General features: G+C 37.9%; 1 protein-coding gene across 2 annotated transcripts in view; it reads left to right on the top strand.

Moving 5' to 3' along the window:
• Positions 1-21,698, top strand: part of LOC144264082 (uncharacterized) — a 105,981-nt gene extending 84,283 nt beyond the window's left edge. Inside the window, exons 16-21 of one of the 2 annotated variants that reach the window (XR_013345942.1) lie at positions 5,157-5,268; positions 9,832-9,915; positions 11,650-11,773; positions 16,740-16,830; positions 18,110-20,992; positions 21,173-21,698. Coding sequence is in view for 1 of the 2 variants with exons in the window: in XM_077815408.1 (XP_077671534.1) it covers positions 5,157-5,268; positions 9,832-9,915; positions 11,650-11,773; positions 16,740-16,830; positions 18,110-18,184 (486 nt within the window). In the remaining variant the exon portion in view is untranslated. Of the gene's footprint in view, positions 1-5,156; positions 5,269-9,831; positions 9,916-11,649; positions 11,774-16,739; positions 16,831-18,109 lie in introns of both variants that reach the window. The other variant, XM_077815408.1, reaches the window with a different exon arrangement.
• Positions 21,699-22,516: the final 818 nt, after the last annotated feature.

The raw sequence follows: 22,516 nt of genomic DNA on the forward strand, positions 1-22,516 counted from the left end.
ATGGCCAAAGGCAGGAAATGAAAGAAGTAAAAGCAAACTAGAAATTGTGAAAAACATTACACCTTTAGCAAAACAATTGAATTAATATTTTTACAGGATTTGCTGAAAGCTTAAAAAAAAGTTTTGCCACGGTAAAAATATTTTTCTTTAATAGAAGAAAAATGCCTTTTTCTAAATGGTTACAAGGCAAATCTAACACAGCAAATATTACAGCAAAGTGTCAGGTTCGCTATCCTGATCCAGGTGTAACTGAGGAGACTGTTATGTGCAAACAATCGGAAAGATTGTAAGCATTTTAAGACCAGGACCACGTCTGTGAGTTTATACGGTGCTTTGCACAGTAGGGCCCAGATTCCGACTGGGTTTTTTTTGCAGTATTGCTGCAATATAATTTTAATAGTAATTAAAATACTGTAAGCAATTTTTGAACTGCAATAGCAGAAAAAGGAGCAGGCTGGTTGTCACATTTGTTCACTCTGTATGAATTCTGACTTGATTTGATAAAACAGTAGTTCAGTACACTGTATGCCTCTACTAAAGATTAAATTTTAAATGACTGTCAATACAGCCTAAGGTATTTTATGAAATATCTTGTTGTTGCCAAATCTGATGTACAATAGACCTTAGCCTATTACTGTTTAAATTGATCAGATGAAACCTAAAATTGTTCATTATTGTCCACGCTTGGTAAAATGCCTATTGAAATTAAATAGTAACGTAATCTAATAAGGGCATGTCTACACTTGCCATGTAAAGTGGGGAAAAAGTCCCTTTTTTGCGCAAAACCCATGGGAGCGTCTACATTTGCCAATGACTTTTTTGCAGTGAAATGCAGAAGGTTCACTGCAAAAAGAAACCCACCTCCATGAGAGGCGTACAGCTCTTACCAGTGATGCTTCTGCGGTGATGTGCAAGTTAAGAAACGTTCTTCCTGTTTAGACGGCTTTTGGCCTCCGGAAGATATCCCACAGTGCCTAGGTGACCACTCTAGCCAGCAGCTCTGTTGCCAGGTAAACAGACCTCCACCCCACTCCCCCTGTAGAGCCCCAGGGGAACTTTGAAACTCCCCTTCCTATTTTCTTGGCACGTGCTCATTTATCTGGCCAGGTGACAGTGCCTGCTCCACGGAGCCAACAATCCCCTGCCTGGAGCAATGCTGAGCTACTGGAGCTGATCAGTGTTTGGGGAGAGGAGGCTGTGCAGGGACCCAGGATGCTCCCCGATCACCCCACCCCCCTTCCCACAAGACCCATGGTCAAACTGGAGAGAGCTTCACTGTAAATCATAGAATATCAGGGTTGGAAGGGACCTCAGGAGGTCATCTAGTCCAACCCCCTGCTCAAAGCAGGACCAATCCCCAATTTTTGTCCCAGATACCTAAATGGCCCCCTCAAGGATTGAACTCACAACCCTGGGTTTAGCAGGCCAAAGCTCAAACCACTGAGCTACCTCCCCCCTAAAGTACGCGATGTAAGTGCTGCTAATGTAAACACACTCTGACGCCTGTGAAAGTAAGTGAGAACACAAACCAGCACTTTTCTTTCAGCAGTTCCTTATCACCAGTGAAACTTACAGTGCAAAAACTCTGCAAGTGTAGACATAGCCTAGCAGAGAAGGAAAAGCAACAGCTTTCTACTTCTTCTTTCCTCAAACAGAGCACCTCAAAAACCTTACTCATTCACCCAGCCTCATCTCATGTACATTCTCTATTTGATTCATTGATACGTTTAACCAACAATGAAACTGTATGTGACCTACCATCATTGGAGCATGTCATTTCATAAATACAAGTCTTCGGTTCAGAATCTGGAGTCATGCATCAACAGTAATGGTCTATGTGTAGACTGTAGCACGGATACGGGATGGATTAACTTCTTCTATAGTGTAGGAGTTTACTTAGGGAGAGTCTGATGCCCATTGAAATAAACATACTTCAGCATTTGCCCTAAAAAGGAAAGTATTACATAAGGAGATTTTTGAATGTTTTAATGTTGCTACGATAGAGTCTCTTGTTTTGTGCTCAGGAAATTAGTTTTTGTTTCCTTTTTTGGTAAAAAATGAGGATTGTTGTCTTGCTTATTTCTCTGCTCACATGCAGTTGTTCCAACTGAGCAAACAGCATTTATGGCTTTACAGCTGAAAAAGTTACCTAACTTTTGTTAGAAGATGGCCTTATTTGAATACATTCGTTTAAAAAAACCTGAAAGCATTTGTCAACCTAACTTTTAAAAGAACTCACCAAAATTCCAGCAAAAATATCTAAGGCAAGAATAGTTTTTCCAGAATATTTTATTACTTATGAGCTCTTCATGTAAGCTTTAGAGATCTTGTTAAAAGTTCACAAATTTTATGTGCTGCTCCAAACGGACTACAGCTTACCAAACAATACTCTCGTGGTCTTCAGTCCAACGTTAGGCAGCGTTCTGTGACATATTTCAACAAGAGAAATGGATAACATTAACTGGTGTGCCCTACCAAATTTTTTTCAGTCTGAACGTGGTTGGTCTCCAACTAGACAATGAGTTTTTACGTCATACTTAAATGAGACAACCTTGTTTTGGTGATCTGAGTTTCCTGGGAGTTTCTCCTTTTCATGTTCTGTTCACCCAAGATAAACAACATGAATATTTATATTTCACTTTTATTTTCATCTCAACATGAAGAAAATTCAGCATCTCTCTCTCTCTCAGTGCCTCAGCCACCCTTTCTCCTGACTCTCGTCACACCTGCTGTCATAAATATAAAGGGAAAGGTAAACACCTTTAAATCCCTCCTGGCCAGAGGAAAAACCCTTTCACCTGTAAAGGGTTAAGAAGCTAAGAGAACCTCGCTGGCACCTGACCAAAATGACCAATGAGGAGACAAGATACTTTCAAAGCTGGAGGCGGGGGAACAAAGGGTTCTCTCTGTCTGTGTGATGCTTTTGCCGGGACCAGAGCAGGAATGCAGGTCAGAACTCCTGTAAAGAGTTAGTAAGCAATCTAGTTAGATATGCGTTAGATTCTGTTTTGTTTAAATGGCTGATAAAATAAGTTGTGCTGAATGGAATGTATATTCCTGTTTTTGTGTCTTTTTGCAACTTAAGGTTTTACCTAGAGGGATTCTCTGTTTTGAATCTGATTACCCTGTAAGGTATTTACCATCCTGATTTTACAGAGGTGGTTCATTTACTTTTCTTTAATTAAAATTCTCTTTTAAGAACCTGATTGCTTTTTCATTGTTCTTAAGATCCACGGGTTTGGGTCTGTGTTCACCTATGCAAATTGGTGAGGATTTTTATCAAGCCTTCACCAGGAAAGGGGGTGTAGTGCTTGGGGGGATATTTCTGGGAGGAGACGTTTCCAAGTGGGCACTTCCCCTGTTCTTTGTGTAACACTTTGGGGGGTGGCAGTGTTTAACCTAAGCTGGTAAGAATAAGCTTAGGGGGTCTTTCATGCAGGTCGCCACATCTGTACCCTAGAGTTCAGAGTGGGGAAGGAACCTTGACACCTGCCTAATGACTCAGGGGAGGAGACTTGTCCCCAGAGAGAAGAAAGAGAGAAGTTACTCTGTCCAAATGACAAAAAAAATTGTCTTCCAGGAAGCAACTGATTACTGTATTATATTGCAGAATATGGAGGAAGGTCAATGCATGGTGGGTACAGAGCTAGAAAGCATAAAGCTAAGTCACCCAATATTGCCCCAATAAAATATTTCCCTTAAAATGGACTTTCCCTGGGACTGAAGGTGAGCATACTTTGCAACATGCTTCAACTGTTTTCATCGTTCTAGGAATAAATCAGCCAAAGCTCATCCTGTCAAAAGGTTCCTAAGAACTACAATACTTTTTTTAACCCACAAGAAAGATACTGAGTTGCTCCTTGGTGATTGAATTTAGTTCTAGATGCTCTCACCAAAACATCATTTGGATCTCTACATTAGGCTTCTTGTACTGTCTTTCTGTTTAAAGTGGCATTTGTCGTGGCAATCATCTCAACCCGGTACATTTCCAAACTAAAGAGAGTATTTGTGGAATTTCAGTACTTCACTTGTAATGAAAAATAGTGCTTCATCCAGATCAGTCTTTATGCCTAAGATAGACACAATTTTCCATCATGCTTAAGAAGTGTAGTTTATCCTTCCTTTTACCCCAAGATCATTCATCCTAGTGGAAAAAATATAAGCGCTGTCCTAATTTATCTAAAAAGGACTAAAGCCCTCAGAAATTCATTTCCAATTCATCTTCTGTCAGCCTGCAGTTAAAACTTTGAAATCCACAATTTCTTGATGTTTAAAACTATACATTTTGAAGCTTACAAAACAACAAATGCACATTAGATCAGAATTGTGTCAATGGGTAGAGAAATCCTTTGTATTTTATGAGCTCTGCAAAAAAGGCATTTGATCCTCTGTGCACACCTTTCCTAAGATGCTGCTTTTGGAAGGTTTGAACTGCATGCTAGAAGACCTACTTGCTTCTCACTTACGTTTATTAAACTTCTTGTAAGTAGTTTAGGTATTAATTTAGTTTCCACTGATAAATAAATAAATACATACACAGAGATTTACTGCTCTTGTCATAATAGTGAACTTGGTCATGAATGATGAAAGACTTCCAATAGAACTGAAAGGCAACACTCTGAAAATTAATAAAAGGATTTCCTTTTATTTTGCACAAAAATTAATCGGTGAAACCTACTGCCATAAAATATCATTAGGTGTTAGAACTTAGGATTCAAAAAGAGGTTTGTCATGAATATGCATGAGAACATTCACAGGTATGAAACATATTATCAACAATTTTAAGGGCTATAAACTTTCAGACTTCAAGGCATAAGCCAACCATTAACTTCCTGGGGCTAGGAAATATATGTCCTTTTATAGGTACTGTAATTGTTCATTATGGCATTTCTTTCACTTTCCTTTGAAGCATATGGTACTAGCCATGTCAGAGATAAGATACCCAACTAGATGGAGCCTTTGTTTAACGTGGTAAGGCAAGTTCTATGTTCCTGTATTAAAATAAGCCGTATAGTCTATCACACTTTCAACCACACTTGAAGATGGGTTTTAGGAATAGAGAATTATAAAGCAGAAAGTTTAATAAAATTCATATGCATTGCACTGAATTTCTCTTTGTGTAATTTAATAGTTTAAAAATGGGTATTTTTTTTCAGATCAACATCTTTTTGAATGGACAGCATGTTGAAACATTTCAGGAAGATCTTACATTTACGTCAGATGCAGTTGTCTCACTTGATTCACCAAAGACTGATGATGAGTTAAAAGGTATATTTGTCTTTAATATTATTGACTTTTTTCTCTCTAGCTATGATTTATATTTTTTACTAGGTATTCATCTTCTCTGTGTAAACCTCAATGTAATGAGAAATACATGCATAAAGTTTTGATTTGTGTGGCCCATTGCACTGTCCACGTGTTAGATGCAGGGTCAAGAACAACCTTTTTCTAATGGGGACAGAGAGTGGAAAGCACTGCACTGGGAACACCTCCTGCTTGAAACAGGAGTGTGACACCTACATGTAGTGAGAGAAGTGGGAGAAAAGATGGTGTAGAACAGACAAAAAGCCATGTGGCTAACCACTTAGTTTGACTCTGTAAGAGTCCCCAGCCTTTGAGACATGAGTCCCTTTGGGTATGTCTATACCACAGAGGTGTGATTGCAGCATGGATAGGCATACTCAAGCTACCTTTGCTCTAGCTGGTTTGAGTAATAATACAGTAAAGTCAGGCAGTACAGACTTCAGCATAGGCTAGCTACTCGAGCATGAGTACACTTGAGGGCCCTGTGCTGCTTCAGCTTCATTGCTGTGATCACACTTGAGCTAGTTAGATCAAAGCTAGCTCAGATCTTCAGCTACCTGGGCTTTAGTCACACCTGCTAATTGCAGTGTAGACATACACTTTGTTATACATGTCTGGTCACATGTTACTGAGCAAAATACACTCCTAGATTATCTACCTGAGGGCCTCTGTTTGAAAAAGAAGCCAAACGGGATGGAAAATAAAACAAATTTATATACATCATTAATTTTCGTTTATAATTTGACCTGAGGATATATATTGGAAAAAGAATGGTTATTTACTTCATTTTTGTTCTTCCAAACTTCTTGTACTAATAATAGTACCTAGCTCTTATATGGCATTTTTCATCTGTAGATCTCAAAGCACTGCTAAGATTACTCTATTCTTTTTTGTAAATTTAATTACGTTTACTAGTTGAAATATTGGCTACACATTGACATTTTACCTGGACAGTAGTAATTGCAGTAAATCAACAGGAGTAGCATGGCATTCCCAAGATATCCCGTGCTCCTTTTGCTTCACTGCTGAGCAGTTTGCATTCTGGGATTTATCTTGCTGTGCATTGTGGGATGCATAGGCAAGGTGATGGAGGGGGGCCTGGTTGGCTTGGTATGCAAATTGGAGGATGTGATGTTTACAACTACCGAAATGACTAACTCCTACCAACAACATATCTTTCCCTGTTCAGAAAACTAGGAAATTCAATGGCAACAAACTGCTGAAGCAAAACTACCTCTGTGTTGTGATCTGTCATCCCCTTGCAGAACGCTGAATTGAGCACCTTTTGAAAACCAGGAAATACAGCATTGTTCGCTAATGTAACTGTAACTCTGCCCTCTTTCAGCAATCCAATACACCCTATTAACATTCACATCTTTACTCTGCCAGTCCCACAGTTGTTGAAATGTACAAGCTTTTCACCTCCTTTTACAACCCATTCATTCTCACCCACAGGATTCCATTTACCACTATGGAAAGATAATAAGGAACAAAAAATACTCACACCAACTTTCCTCTGGAAAGAGTAGCATGAGTTCTTTGGCTGAGCTGTAGAGCCAGATCAGGCTGGTGCAAGCAGAAGGCAGGAAGGCAGTCAGGGGGTCACCAACAAACTTCCCCAGGCCACAGAGCCATGACCAGAAGAGACAGCCAGAGAGGCCTGAAGTTTGGGGAACAATGGAGAAGTGAAATAGCTGACGTTTCCAGGAGAAAGCTAGAACCAGACCTGAGAATTAAACAAGGATGAGACCACCCCAGCTACAGGGGTAGGGTAAGGGATGGTGAGAGATGCCAAAGCCATACCTGGCAGATGAAACAATAAGAGATGCCAGAGCCATACCTGAGAGTCTATGCAGGGTGAGAGATGCTGGAGCTGTACTAGACAGCTACTGGATGTGTCAATGGACTATTGGGACTTGAAAGACTTAATGTACTCTTCGGACTGTGCTGGAGAATTCTGAATTATGGTTGTGGGAATTTGGTAATAAATTACCCCAAAGAGCTAGTTATACTCGAAAAACTTGCATGGAGTTACTGTGGACTCAGGAAGAAAGGGGAAACTGAAACAGACTTATCTGTTGTACTGCAGCTTTCCACAGGAGAATGTGGGCAGGCAATCGGCCCCTGGGAAGAGGGAAACTCCGAGTGCCTGGAAGTTGAAAAGGGCCACTATGAGGCCACCCCTATGTCAGACAAACCTGGCATTCACAGGAAACCAATTCCTATGTTCCTGTCAAATTTATCTAATCAAATTATTTGAGGGAGTGCTAAAGAAATTCAAGGAGGGCAAAGCAGTGACTGAGCCTGACCTATCTCTCCTCAAGACAAAACTTTCTGTAAAAATAAATATATTTTGAGAATTTGGGGTTCAGAGCTAAAAGTGATGGGAGTGTATGGTACTGAAAGTCATAGTGATGGGCTGCTAGTTATCCTGAAAGTAACAATTACCTGGGAACTGTAGGCTTTTCATAACACTATTTATTGACAAAATTACCCACTGCATTTTAATAATGTATAATAGATCTGAATATCCCTTTCAGGTCAGTCCAGGATTGTTGTTCTTTCAGGTCTGCCCACCAGAGAAACGTGAGATGTTCTATCAGGCTCTTGAGCTCTATGTTGTCAGATATTCTCAACCTTTAGATTTCATGTTAGAATTGTTTTTTGTAAGGTATATAATTCTTCGTAACACTTTAAAGGAAAATACTAAAGTACATATCTGCCAAGATGTTTGATGTATCTTGAATACCAGGTCTAAATCAGATGATGCACTATTCTCAAAACTGGCCAAAATGTTCTGTGGTATTGGAGCAGGTATAAAATGGGTGATTCTGAGGAGCACACCACTGGGGTATGACTGCCTGAGTAAAGATGGCAGGATTGAAAGTCCGTCGGAGATCAGTACCTAATTGCCATTTGTGCCTTTAAAAACATCTCCCTCTATTTAAAATCTTATCATTTCAAATAGATGCTTTTTAAGATGTGGTTATTTATAACTAACATAAAACCAAATTATACCCTTGGAACTCTGATTTAAATCACATGCAAATGCTAGTCTGGGGGCAGAATTTGGTCTATAGCTGCGGGTTCCAGGGAGAGTTAAATTAAGATTAGGAAATGGCAGCTTGGTCTAATTAGGAAACAAGAAGCTATTGCCCTGTTTAATAAGTGCTGGCAGTCTATTATGTCCCCAATCTGTCAAGGAAATTGTTAATCCTAAATGCTAATGAAACTCATTGCTATCAAATGCCATCTCAGCATCAGGGAGAAATCATGACTCCTGAGATATTTGACATCAACAGTTAAGTGCTAAATCCTGCAATCTTTATTCAAACTCCCATTGACTTCTCAAAAATGAACTCCAGTGTCAGTTTTCTCTGAGTGAGAACTGTAAGATTTGGCCCTTAAGAGTGAAAGGTGAATTATTTTCTAAAAGTGGCTCAAGGTTTATCTACTTCTGAGGAGTTAAACTGTTCTCATTATGTATGAGACTTAGACCAACAGAGTAGATTCTGAAGGGAATAACTTTAGCGGCATTTTTTCTGTCAGCATTTAGCAAGGAGTTGAGAAGTATTTTTCTTATGTTGCTTGGTTTTCTTGAGTGTGAGGGACTGTTAGTTGTCTTTAAATTAGTAGATAAGGGAAATATGTGAAAATGGATTTCAGCAATACTGCTTACTGTGGCTCTGGGTGGGTGGAAAGGGAATTAACGATTTGCTCTAGCTCCAGAGAGAATGCTGCTTTGGTAGTTTTTCTGAGAAGTTTATGAAATAAAAAACAACTTACTGATAAATAGATGAAAGATACATTCAGTGCGGCTAATAATCAATGGAAACACCAGAACGCTTTCTAGTTCTGCTTTGTTTAAAGGGACATTGTCCAAAGATTTAATTCACATAAAATACTGTTTGATGGAAAGAGCAATAATGCAGTTACCAGACGCGCAACAAATAAATTAAAAACTGTGATATTTTAATTTTTAAAGGAACACCACATTTAGTTTTCTTTACCAACTATGAAATAGGTACAAATGACCACGAGTGGGATGACTCATGGGGTTGCAGATTCAGCCAAAACAACCAGAGGGTTGGATTGCCCCACAAAAAAATTTATTCAAAAAGAGTGATGTTTGAAAGTGTGTTTTAATGGAGTTCAGCTAACCCATCTTTCCCACCCCCAAATGTTACACCTTTAGGAAACTTCAGCGTGAAAAAACTTAAAATGTTAGACAGTCTAGAAATGAAGTCAATAATTTTCCCATATCCATTAATCCTTTCAATCATTCACTTTTACTCCAACTGACTTGCACTTTTTCTCCAAGGAATAAATTTCCAATATACTATAATACTAAAACACATACAATATTATTCACTTTAAAAATCCTTATTTCCTACACAATTAAAAGTACAACCTTTATAACTTGATCTTAGTGGAACTACTAGAGACAGTACACAAACGTCAAAGACACCTATTCCGTCAAAATGTACAATGTATTTACTTTATCATTTATTTTGTATTTTTACACAGATCTGCCATGTGGTCCACATACATATCGTTTAGAAGATCTTGCTTATACTAGAAGTGGGGACAAAGGCAACTCTGCAAATATAGGTATTTTTCTATTCTAATGTTGTGATGTAGGGAAGATTTTCAAAGGCACAAATGGCAACTTAGATGCCTAATTCTTATTGACTTTCAGTAATAGGTGCGGAACTGTCATCTGTGCCTTTGAAAATCTCCCCCGTAATCTGATTCCTTCCTTATTATCTGGATGCTGAAAAGGAAATCTACCCTGTAACATCAGTACTTGTGTTCTCTTAATGAAATATGTTTGCTTTTCTATAGTTTATTTTAAATATCCAGGAGAGTGTGTTAGCTGTTTAATTAATTGATGTTTATCCAACATGTGTTTAAATATAAAGTACATATAAAATATTTGTATATTGTATTGCATACAATACCTCCCACCCTCAGACACACACACACACACACACACACACACACACACTCTTTTTGTTAAAAGAATGTTGTTGTTGTTGTAAAGTCAAGCACTCAAAAGTTAGGAAATGCCAGAATTAAGGTTGTCTGTGCAACCTTATTTCTATTTTCTTGTGCATATGCACTTTAATTATTGATTAATTACATGATCACATACTGTTTTTCCCCATGTAAATCATATAACGTGTGTGTGTGAGTGTGTAACTATATCTATATAAAAATAAATTATGTTTGAAAATTTAAAATCTCTATTTACATGTAAGTAATTGTTTTAATTACATTTTGATACCAAGAGGTGTTGTATGCCTGTGCTGCAAACTCATTATATTGATTAGACAACTTCGTGCATTTAAAAAAAAATTTCTTCTGTTCCTTACTTCTGCATGCATCAAATGGCTCTCTTACTTGTTGGAAGATGAGAGTGTGTGATGTTCAAAGCTCATTATGAATTAAAGGTGCGTTTGGGATTTGTTTTGCTAACAGGTGTCACGCTATGACTGATAAAGTAGATTATTTATTAATTTATTTGTAAAGAGACCAACATTCTTCTCCCTGGCTGTACAATTGTTTCCTGTTCAATAGTGATGAAATTTGATGATTTCTGTTGTATAACTACACACAGTGACTTCATAGCATTGCAAAACAATGAATGAAAGACATAATTCATGGACTTTCTTGAAATATTCAGAGATAATATTTCTACAATGAAATTTAAAATAACAGTCCTTGTTCTACAGAGTTAAAGTAATGTCAAGGTCTGCAAACCCTAAGGTCGATATAGGCAACCGAATTAGTATGAGACTTTAACGTCCTGCTTGACTGACCCACTGGAGACCCTCAGCTTCACTGTAGCGTTAAACTAACTTTTTGGGAATCTGCTATACCTTGAGAACAGTGGAGCTATGTCCACCCCTGATAACAGATCTCATACATGAAGAGGGAAAAACCATAGATACATCTCTACCTCCATGACTGATCTTACCATGCTCTGAGGGCTAATCATAATGTGTTCTCCAAACTTCATGAGTTACTCATGGGGAAAGAACCACACACCCTTTACCTGCCCTTTGTCCTTTATCCTTCCTGAATTGGCAAGTACTGTCCTCAACCAGAAAAAAGTTGCAAGAACAACACACGGCAGGATTCCTACATGTCATGCACCTAGTTAGACCTCCACTCCACTGCAGGGCATTAATCTGTTGTTCTAGCTATTTTTGTGTAGCTGTTGATTAACAAGGACCCATATGCATGGTTTCAAATGACAGGTGATCTCAGTCAGTTTTGAAGAATAAAAATATAACTTGTTTAAGTTGGTTGTGTTCTAACTAACTGTGTTACATGTAATAGGTGTGATAGCACGACATCCCCTCTACTATCCATACCTAAAGAAAACTTTAACTGCTCCAGCTCTGGAGGATTATTTCCAGCATCTTTTAGAGAGAGAACAACCTGAAGAGAAGTTAGTCTCAAGGTATGTATCTTTATGACTTGTCCACATTAGCACATCCAGGCATTATGGCAGGAGAGAAATAATTTTCAGTTATCTTAATGTAAAGACACAAATTCAGGTTTGCAGTCTTTATTTTTGTGCATACATGATTTGCATGGCATAATTCAATGTACAGGCTGAGCACTCTCCACCTTAAAAAACTCCAGAATAGAGCTGGATGTGGAATGGTAATTCCATCTGTGAATTTGATTTTGTTCCAATTGAAACCAAACTCCAAAAATGTCTGCATTCTCTGCAAAACAGAAATCTGAAGTTTTGTGTCAAAAACATCAAAATAACATTTAGTTTCCAAGTTGTCCAGAGGCCCAGCAGCCTGCCAGGCCAGGGGATGGGACTTTGCAAGCCCTGGCTTTGGGACAGTCCACATAGCAGGCTGACCTGGAGCTTGGCAGTCCATCTCATGGACTGCCCTGGAACTGGGGATCCTGAGAGCCCTGGGGCCTGTTAATACTGGGACCCGGGACTTCCAGGCTCTCAGCTGCCTCTCAGCCTACCAAACAAGTTACTGAGGAGCCAGGAAGCCAAGCTGGAAGGAAACCAGACAGCCTTTGAAACCTGATGGAACCTTGCATGGTTTTCATTGGAATGTCTAAATGAAACATGAAGATTCCGATGAATTTGCAAATTGCGATTTAAAAAAAAAAAAGTTGTTGACATTTTTTTCAGTCAGCTCTACTCCAGTATAAATGGTCACATTCTGGCAAAAAACTACATACTTGAATTTGGCATTTAAAGGAAAGAGCACAGATTGGCTCCTTTCCTGGAGTAAAAAATAAACTGTACACTTTACATGCCATTCATCCACAATACCGCATCCTGTGCCAGAGAGCAGGGTACATGCAGTGGTGGTTTTCCTGCTTTTTCAAGGCCCCCATGTGTTTGATGGTCGAAGATTTTGTCACAACATCAACCCCTTGCCTCAGAACTGTATTCTAGAATCTAAGCTAAGAAAGTAAAATGTTAACCCTTACGATGGTGAAGAATCCACCTTTTCCCATACTTTTCCCATACTTATCCATATAAGGTGGTGGTTTTATAGCCATTTGCAAAGACTACAGTCCTCCGAATAATTACATATTTCTATCTGTCTTAGTTCCACCAGGGGTCTTTCTAGTTCCTGGAGCAGCTCAGGATTGGGAGGAGGTTTAAAGTCCACCTTAGTGACACCTCCACTCCCCCTCCTGCCAGGCTGTGAGTTCTGTGCTGTTCATTAGAGAGACAGCACAGAATCTCACCTGCTATTTATTAAGTGCTACCAAATGAATTTACTGATAAATGTTTTGGGTTAAATTTAAAAATGGTTTCATCTGTAACTCGGCAGAGGAAAACAAAAATGAAAAAATGCTACACATTTAATAGTTCTGCTACAAGAATTGCTCATACATCAAACAACTCACACTGGTATTGTCCTTTCTGCTTAGTTAATCGAGGTTTGCTCGTTTCTTAGTGCTGTTTATGTTCACTGACAGAGGCTAAAGTTTCCCTCTGTTCTGGATAGCAACAGTTTATTTTGATTAATTAGATCATCTCTGGTTTGGGCTTCTTTTAATGATGTGATAATGGGACTCTGTGAGTAGCGTGAAAAGCTACTGGGGAAAATAATGGATCCTTTTATAGAGTTGTTTTTTTGTTTTTGTTTTTAGATTATAAGGATTATGCTCACATGTTTCAGATCTGAAAGTTTCTTTTTAGACTTTTTAGACAAAACATTTTTATGAATGTGAAAACTAGAAATAAACCAACAGTCTTGCTGTTTAAACAGACAGTATTGGGAATATGGAAATGCAAATGACTTTTTGAACATTATAATTTGAAAACCAAAATATTTTTGTACTTTTTTAAAAAAAATGTTCTAACCATAACTCTACTTCATTGCAGATCAGAGGTTAACAGCATTTTGCCTTTCATGGCATTTCTTTAAGGCTGGTAAAATAAATAGGCATACAGTCTGGAAGGGAAATTATTTTTGTTAGATTATACCTGTAATTGCACACACTCTGAAGTTTTCAGGGTTTCAGGTAACATATAACAACAAAGGTCTTATTTCTAACTAGATGGGGAATTTGCTTTTTTCCCTCATAAAGCAAATTCGTCTTGAATTAATTGCACTTTTTGCCTTCTCTGTAAGTGATATGCATCCTCAAAATGGAATAGTCAGACAAATTTGGATATACTTCCTGACAGCAAGGAAGATATAACATTCACACACAGAAACGAGCTCTAACTCTAGAAAAGGATGCTAGTCTCTGGAACTCTGCAAAAAGACAGGTCTGAGCAATTCTGCTGTTGAAAGCAGTGTGAATTTGTTAGCAAGGCACTGTAGTACATATAGAATCATAGAACTTAGAGATGTAAAAGATTTGCTAATCACTTCACTCCCTCCCTGTCCTGGCCTGCCAGTGAAGGGTTATTTGTGAATCACTACATTTTTCAGTGCTTTGGACACAATGCACATTCATATTTATTTAAAGAAAGGTATTAGAAATACAGCATAAAACTGTAGAAATAAACTTTGTTTTGCCCTCTTCAAAAGGAAATAATAACTTATTTTTCAAAAACTAATGAAATCCTTCTCTTTTGTCTTAATTAGCTCATTATGTACCCTCTTTTACACTATTAATCAGATACATTCTGTGAGCCTCTTGTCAGCACTTCAGCTACACCTAGCTTTTATCACTTTTAATTCTGCATGCTTCTAATTGTATATATCTCCATAGTAGAGGAAAATATCAGAAACATACATATAAACTGTTCTATTCAGAATTATGGCTCAATTTAAGAAACAAGATTAAAAATAGTTACAGTTCTGAGTTCTCTACTTTTCTGAATGAGGGAGAGTAATAAAGTTGCTCTGTGAGCATTTTCTGGTTTAGTTCTCTCTCTCTCTTTGGGCTAGGGTCATTTTCTTGCTCTGTGGATAAGGGTTCCCATGTTCAAAAAGATAATACTTGTCAGATATATGTTTACTAGACATTATCAGTCATTTTATACAAAATTAAGCAATGAGAAAACGATACTTATCTACATACTGAGACTCAAAATCCACTGTAATTTCTATCCATATATTTAATGCACAATAATCAACCTCCTATATTATTGCACCACACTATTACACAAACATCTCTTCTCTGAAACCTATCATTTCACCTCCAGCTCACTCTTAACTAGGAAGAGTGCTCTCTTTCTCTTGATGTATAAATTCACTAAGCAAAAATACAAGCAAAGTACAATGTGGCCAAAATTAACTGGGAACTCATGGAAAAGTCTTATCTTTAATGAAATACCTAGGCACTGCACTTTAGAGGAAGTAATTAAGGAGGCACCCCATTGTGCCTAGTTATGGGAGTTCAGTTAGAACAGTGAATTTCCTTTATTTTATTAGTTTCTGTCACAATCTTAATGTTCTTTGAAGTGTTTTTATTTGTTTTTTGAAGAGTTTCTGATGTTTAAAAGCAGATTTTAAAAATACTGAGTGAATTGTACAAATATATTATCTTTTCTTAGGCTTGTTTTAGATTTTACACAATTACAGTATATATCAATGCTACGTAAATATACTGGGTAACATATTTTTGTTGATGTAGTATCACTGCATGTGCATTGTAATCCATCATTATCTTTTTGTGTTTGAACCATGTTCACATTTGAACCTCCACAGATGTACCCATAATATTTCCAGGTGCTATATAGAGTAGTTGCAATTTTATGCACTGATTTGCAGAATCACAGTATGGTTATTTCTCAGTAATTGTTAGCATATGAATTCTTGGTGGGATGAAAGCCATTCTTAGCCAAAAAAATATCAGAGATATGAGTAATTACTGTACAGATACTTTTCAGTAACAGGTTTCAGAGTAGCAGCCGTGTTAGTCTGTATTCACAAAAAGAAAAGGAGGACTTGTGGCACCTTAGAGACTAACAAATTTATTTGAGCATAAGCTTTCGTGAGCTACAGCTCACTTAATCGGATGCATTCAGTGGAAAATACAGTGGGGAGATTTATATACACAGAGAACATGAAACAATGGGTGTTACCATACACACTGTAAGGAGAGTGATCACTTAAGATGAACTATTACCAGCAGGAGAGCGGGGGCCGGGGGGAGGGAGAAAACCTTTTTGTAGTGATAATCAAGGTGGGCCATTTCCAGCAGTTGACAAGAATGTCTGAGGAACGGTGTGGGGTGGGGAAATAAACATGGGGAAATAGTTTTACTTTGTGTAATGACCCATCCACTCCTAGTCTCTATTCAAGCCTAAGTTAATTATATCCAATTTGCAAATTAATTCCAATTCAGCAGTCTCTCCTTGGAGTCTGTTTTTGAAGTTTTTTTGTTGAAGAATTGTCACTTTTAGGTCTCTAATCGAGTGACCAGAGAGATTGAAGTGTTCTCCGACTCCCCACTGTATTTTCCACTGAATGCATCCGATGAAGTGAGCTGTAGCTCACGAAAGCTTATGCTCAAATAAATTTGTTAGTCTCTAAGGTGCCACAAGTACTCTTTTTCTTTTTTCAGTAACAGGACTATGAAATATTCAAATCTTTCTATTCTGGACACTATAATCCCTCTGTTTGAATTGGCTCCTGCACTAAAACTTTGCAATTTGCCCATCAAACTTAGGCTACAGTTGTTACCTAACTAACAGAAAACAACCTTAGTTTATTAATGTTGGAACATGATATAATCAAAATTCTTGTACAGCTTAATCAGAAAAGACCAACTAAGTTCATATCCTACCTTATTACTATTAAGGTGGAGTTTTGGGGTTTTTTTTCTTCTGATTAGTGTGCTTGAATCAAAATGGGGGCATCATCACAGTCCTTAAAAAATTACTTTGGATCTTCAATTTCTAAATGCTGCATTTCACTAGTAATTAATCTAAATCTACTGTAAAACAAACATAATTTTAAATTTTACCTTTAAAGATATGAATTGCCAGGAATACACGGATTAAACTTTGTTCTGAAAAATTCCCTTGGTGGTGGTGGTATTGCATCCTTAAGAAGTGACCCACAGGTACGTATGCAGGCACTGATTTTGATTTTAGTTATTTTTTATAACTACATATTGCACAAACTCTTTTTAACCAACACTGGGATGGAGTAATAATCTATTGACTAATAGCTATCTTTTAATTTCACAAAAACAGTCTCTCATTCATTCTTCCAAGTTTGAAAACTAAGCAGTGATGCATAGCTCAGTTGGTGGAAAAGATTTCGTTTATATGTGAAATGATGGATTTGCAGACTTTATGAAAGGTGAAGTTGCCATGCTTTGTGATGTGTGAGCTGTGTTTCTGACATACTAATGAATTTAGCTACTCAGAAAAATGTAGTCACATTTTTGGAGAGCAGGTGTCTGCTAGACAACTTGGTTTTGAGTGTATTTTGGTATACATAGGACCAGATTCCCAACTGGTGTAACTCCATTGATTTTGATCAGATATTTAATTGGTGTAACTTGACTGACTTCTATGGAGTCACACCAACTGAGAATCTAGGCAGGGTTTAATTCTGGTTAATCCTGTGTAGGTGTGCAAAAGGAAGATGGAGGCACAGGAAGTATGTTTACACTGCATTTAGCTGGCCCATGCTATCTGACTTGGGCTTCCAGGGCTCAGGCTTACGGGGCTGAGGCCTCCATAAACTGCACAAAGCCCCAACCATACACACACTGTGTTGACAGCCCAATTCTGCTATCCTTACTCATGCTGAGAAATATCTTACTTCACAAGTAGTCTCACTGAAATCATCTGGACTGTTCACAGAATAAAATACAATTCAACATGAATGTGGTGTCATAATTGAGTCCTAAATAAAAAAAAAACTATAAAACAAAGAGATCTAGCTCACTGAACCCTGGTATGCAGTAATTTAAATAAATAACTACTGGAAAAGCTTCGCTCTACCTACCGAAGTTTAAATGGTTGCAAATCTTAAGTCAAGTTTTTAACTTTTACTTAGGAAAAACTACGTGAGTAGCAAAGTCAAACAAATAAAAGAAAGAGAGAACCTATATGGATTTGCAGTTCAAGGGTTAAGGAAATTACCTAAAATCTGGTTGTAACGTTATATAATGGGCTATTGGCTTAGCAGCAAAATTCAGATCCAGACTTTGAATACACCAAAGTTCAGGGATGTTATGTAACGTAGAAGTCTGATATCCTGCTTGTTTCAAACAACTTTTTTTAATTTAAAATATATGTTTGCAAAGATGGTATATTTAAATATGTAACTTAATTTTAGATACTTGGTTCACGCAATGCAATCTATTTTCTGTTTTGTTCTCTCTACAGGGCAAGGCATTTGGACAGATGTTACTGGATTTCCAGATAAAAAATGTTCCAGATTTAAAGTCCTTAATAGAATAATGATTATTAGGTTCATCTGTTTTTAAAACTCTGAGTACAAACAAACAAACATGCTAAACAAAAACTGGCTTCTTGAGTCAAATTCAAGAAACTTCAAACTAAAGTGGTGGTGACAGTTCTCTCTCTCAGGCTTAACTGTAAGGCACAGAAAAGTGAATATTTTGAGTATTACCAGACAAGTAGATTTGTCTGTGACTAATAGTATTTCCTATCTAGTTAATATATTGGATAAAGAGTTAATTTATTTCCTGTAAAATATAATAAAGAAATAAAATAAAAAATAACAATTTTACAGTGAGATAACCAGACAACCACACACACTTGCAAAATGAAAACTACCTTTCAATCCAGTCCTCCTCTCCGTCCTTTTTTAGAACTCTTAATAATTAAGAGGAATAATATTGTTTAACTCTAACTGCTCAAGTCCACCACCTTCAGTCTGCACTGTGATTTTGCACAGTATATCCCTTAGGTATACAGAACAGTCAGATAACTTGGTGCTCGTCTATTAAAAAGTCACCATTTACTAACAACTGTCAAACTGTGGTAGCTGAGGTCAGTTTTTCCCTCTAATTAGGGCAGTAAATAGCTGTAGTAACTCAAGCACCACTGTGTGGTGACTGATGGTGAATATTGACTTTGAATGGTGACCACTATACTTCAGGGTATTCTGCAGTCAGTGAGAGAAAGCTGAATGTTTTCTATTCCCAACTTCTCTCATTGCTTATAACCCTTATTTAAACAGCACTGAAGTAATTACAAAATGGAGCTCTCGTCATGTGGATTATTTTGAAGAAGAAAAAATGCTAACAGCCAGATTCGATTCCCCACTGTCCCTTGTGTGATGCTACAAAAGGGATGGAATCTGGTCTTAGCACTTCTGTTGGAGATTCCCGAAGTGCACAGGAGTTCCCAGGAGGTGCTGAGTCAGTTTAGCTGTCCCTTGCACCACCCTTCTCTACAACCCTGGAGGGGGAGCATGTTGGGGGCAGAAAAGAGGCATGTCTGATTTGCACTGTGTTCCATCTATCCTCAGCTTCCCAAAAGTACACTGACCTATTGTACATCAGAGCTGGTGCCAGATGGTAAATTAGAGAGCTGTATCCATCTCCCCGAAAAGAAACTCAGTCTAACAGAGCTTCAGACCTGATAATTCTCTGTATCTCCTACCACAGCAGAAAGATATGTATGTTTGGGGGTTTTTAAATCTCTTAGTGGACAATGTTTAGGTACTTTTATATTCAGAAATGTGTATGTTCCTTTATTTTCAGAATTTATTAACTGTTTAGTGCTGATAAAATTGAGACTTTAATTATAGGGGTTACAGCTATGAATGATGTGTAGGTGCTTTGTAAACCTCATCAGAAATCTTTGGCAGTGCCTCTGAGCTCTAATCTGTTCTATTACAGTTCTCCATTTGCTAGCCTATCACTAGCAAGGATTGTAACTGAATTTTTCCAGTTTGCATTGTGGTTTTGTCCACTTGAGGACTATGTTGAGAACATCATCTGTGGAATCTTGACCCTATTCAAGTCAATGACAAAACTCTCATGGAATTTGAGGGGGCCAAATTTTCACCCATATTATTTTCGCTTATGACCTAAACAGAATGTAAGAAGATACTATACTAATTACTGGGTCAACTAGTCATATGTAGTATTATTTGTACATCATTATTAAGTCTGGTTCTAAAGGCAAATATGGGAAAACCATGGCTTTGTCACAGAAAAATATGGAAAACTCAGAATATTGGGGGAGGGAGGTACACAATATTTAAATTGTTTACATTTTTTTCCATTAGAAAAGTTAAACAGCTGTCATCAATAGTCTGAAACCATATTAAGACAGGAAAACAGAAAAACCCAACAAATAGTCACATTTATTAATAACAATAATTAATGGAAGAAAGTCTTGCTCAGTAGCAGACTAAGATGAAAAAGGACCATGGGCCAGACCCTCAACTGATGTAAATCAGTGCAACTCAGTAAAGTTCAATAGTTATGCTTATTTACACCATCTGGGGATCTGGCCCCATGATCTTATTACAATACCCTAAAAGTGATATTTTTGGTCATGGAAATCATGGCTATGCCAAACATATACAGCCTTAATCACTGTGCTGTTTAAGTGATTTTGTATATCTATATGCGACTACTTTGATATTGAAAGTAAACTGGTAAAAAGGCTAGATATTTCAGTAATTTAAATAGTTTCTTTTAGTATATTTTCCAATTGCAACTTAGTTTAGAAATGTTTTTAATATTAATTGTTTTGGGTTCCTTTTACGTTTTCTGAGTTTGTGTGTTGGTTCAGTTCCCACTTTAGATTGTATCTCACCCAATTCTGTACCAAATTAAACATTCACTGTTGGTTAATATGAAAATTGAATGACTAAACAATGAACACTTTAGACCCACTGGTAGTGGTGGCCTGTGGGCTGGGAGGTGCAGAGCATTCACAACTGTACAACAGAGGCACAGTTTGTTGAAGAATTAAACCATGCAGTTTGATGGAGTAGGGAATGGAGAGGGGTTTTTCTGTCTCTGTTGGAGTTCATACCCCTCCAGACACCACTAAACCATCCCCAGTAGGGATAACTTTGAGCTATGGCTGGATTTTGTTTGTTTGCTTTTGCAACACACTAGATTGCACCAAGTGGCATTTATTTTCATAATATTTTCCTTAGGGAATGTGTCAGAATCCCTTAGACAAATTGTCACTGGCTTCGGAGCTCTCTAATTTTACTGTTTCTTATGACAGCTCTAATTCTCAAAATAAAATATGTAATACATCCTAAAATGTTGCACGGTCCCTAACCGTCAAAACAGACAGTACAATTCATCATATATTTAAAACTAATATTTTGAGATAGTTTTGCCATTTTTGTGACAATTTAATCTGCCCATTAAACAATGCACAGAATGACTATGTCCTGCAATGACCATCCAAAACAGGCTGGAGAAGTAGTGTGTTCTAGAGTTGGACTAGAGGTGAAATGCCTTTTTAAATTTTAATTATAATGTAATAGATTAAACTAATATGTTTAGTGAAGAAAAAAAGTATTTTCTTTCTAGAAAAAATGTGTATTTCCAAGGGGTTAGTTTCTTATGTTTATGTCTAACAGAAACCATGAACAACTTCAAGTAATAAATATAAACACACCTTGTTTTATTTTACTGAAAAACAGAATAGAAAGGGGAAGTGTCAAAGTATATGGCTTTTTTTTTTTCTCTTGTTTTGCTCCCCTATTGGTTGAAAGGGATTAGGCATGCAGGAGCCAGAGTTAGAAAGAGCCTAATATAGGTGCTCAACCTGAGATTTCCATGCAGGACTTGAAAGTTTTGCTGCTTTTCAAAAATAGCTGTAATCGTCTATTTACTAACAAAGAAAAATGTTATCAGTGTACAAGTTATTAAGTTTAAATGTATATTTTTGTAATAATAAGCAGTTACATTGCACCTTCTATCCAAAGATCTGAAACTTTATGAGCATTAATAAAACAAATCTCCCAATACTACAGCCTTGCGGTGGTGCAGTGTTATCTGAGTGCATCCCCTGGGGCTATGTGTCTGGGCTGGGGGCAGTAATGCTACATTTCATTGATTTCTTGTTTATCTGATGCCTTCCAGTGGCTTTCCAGCCCTCCGTATAAACCAGCTGTCGGGAAAGGTGCGGCTTTTTCATGCTTCAGCTGCTTCACTGCTGTGTGGGTTACTCAGTGCAGTAATGCCCCAGCCTTCACTTTGTTCCTTTGAAACTCAGGAGCATAAAGGCTTTGAGCTTCCTCCTACCTGTGGGGACCACCCCGCTTCTCTTCTTGAGTTTCATCTTGGGTTTCTCTCCCGGATTTACTTGTAATGGACTCTGACAATTTGGGGATTAAAACTAACTGGCCTTTAACAAGCAAACAAAGGCTGCCTCTGACTAAACAGTGCTATGATCCAGCGTGAAAACATTTATTGGTACCAACCAAGGAGTTTCCGCTCCCTCTACGCTACTTCTGAGGGGGAGACCCTAGGGGCCCCGGAGGCCTCCCCTGTTTTGCTGAGCACCTCAAGCTAGTTGGGCAAAAACCTGCAGGAATCCCTGCCGCGGTGTCCAGGTGTTACTCTGATGTGGCAGAGGCAGGAGATGGGGTGGGGGAAGATGCAGCAAGGCATGAAAGGGCTGTGGGGTGTAAGTGGGGTTCTAGGGAGCCGCCTCCTTATTGTTAAGTATAAATGTTTTCGACAGGCGTCGTTTCTGCGTGTGATCCCGCGTGGGGAAACTCCGTGTTTGCTCCAGGCACCAGTAAAATCAGAGAGCAGCGGGAGGATTTGCTGTATTTGCCCT

This window comes from Eretmochelys imbricata, chromosome 4 (assembly GCF_965152235.1).
Source record: "Eretmochelys imbricata isolate rEreImb1 chromosome 4, rEreImb1.hap1, whole genome shotgun sequence".
NCBI lineage: Eukaryota > Metazoa > Chordata > Testudines > Cheloniidae > Eretmochelys > Eretmochelys imbricata.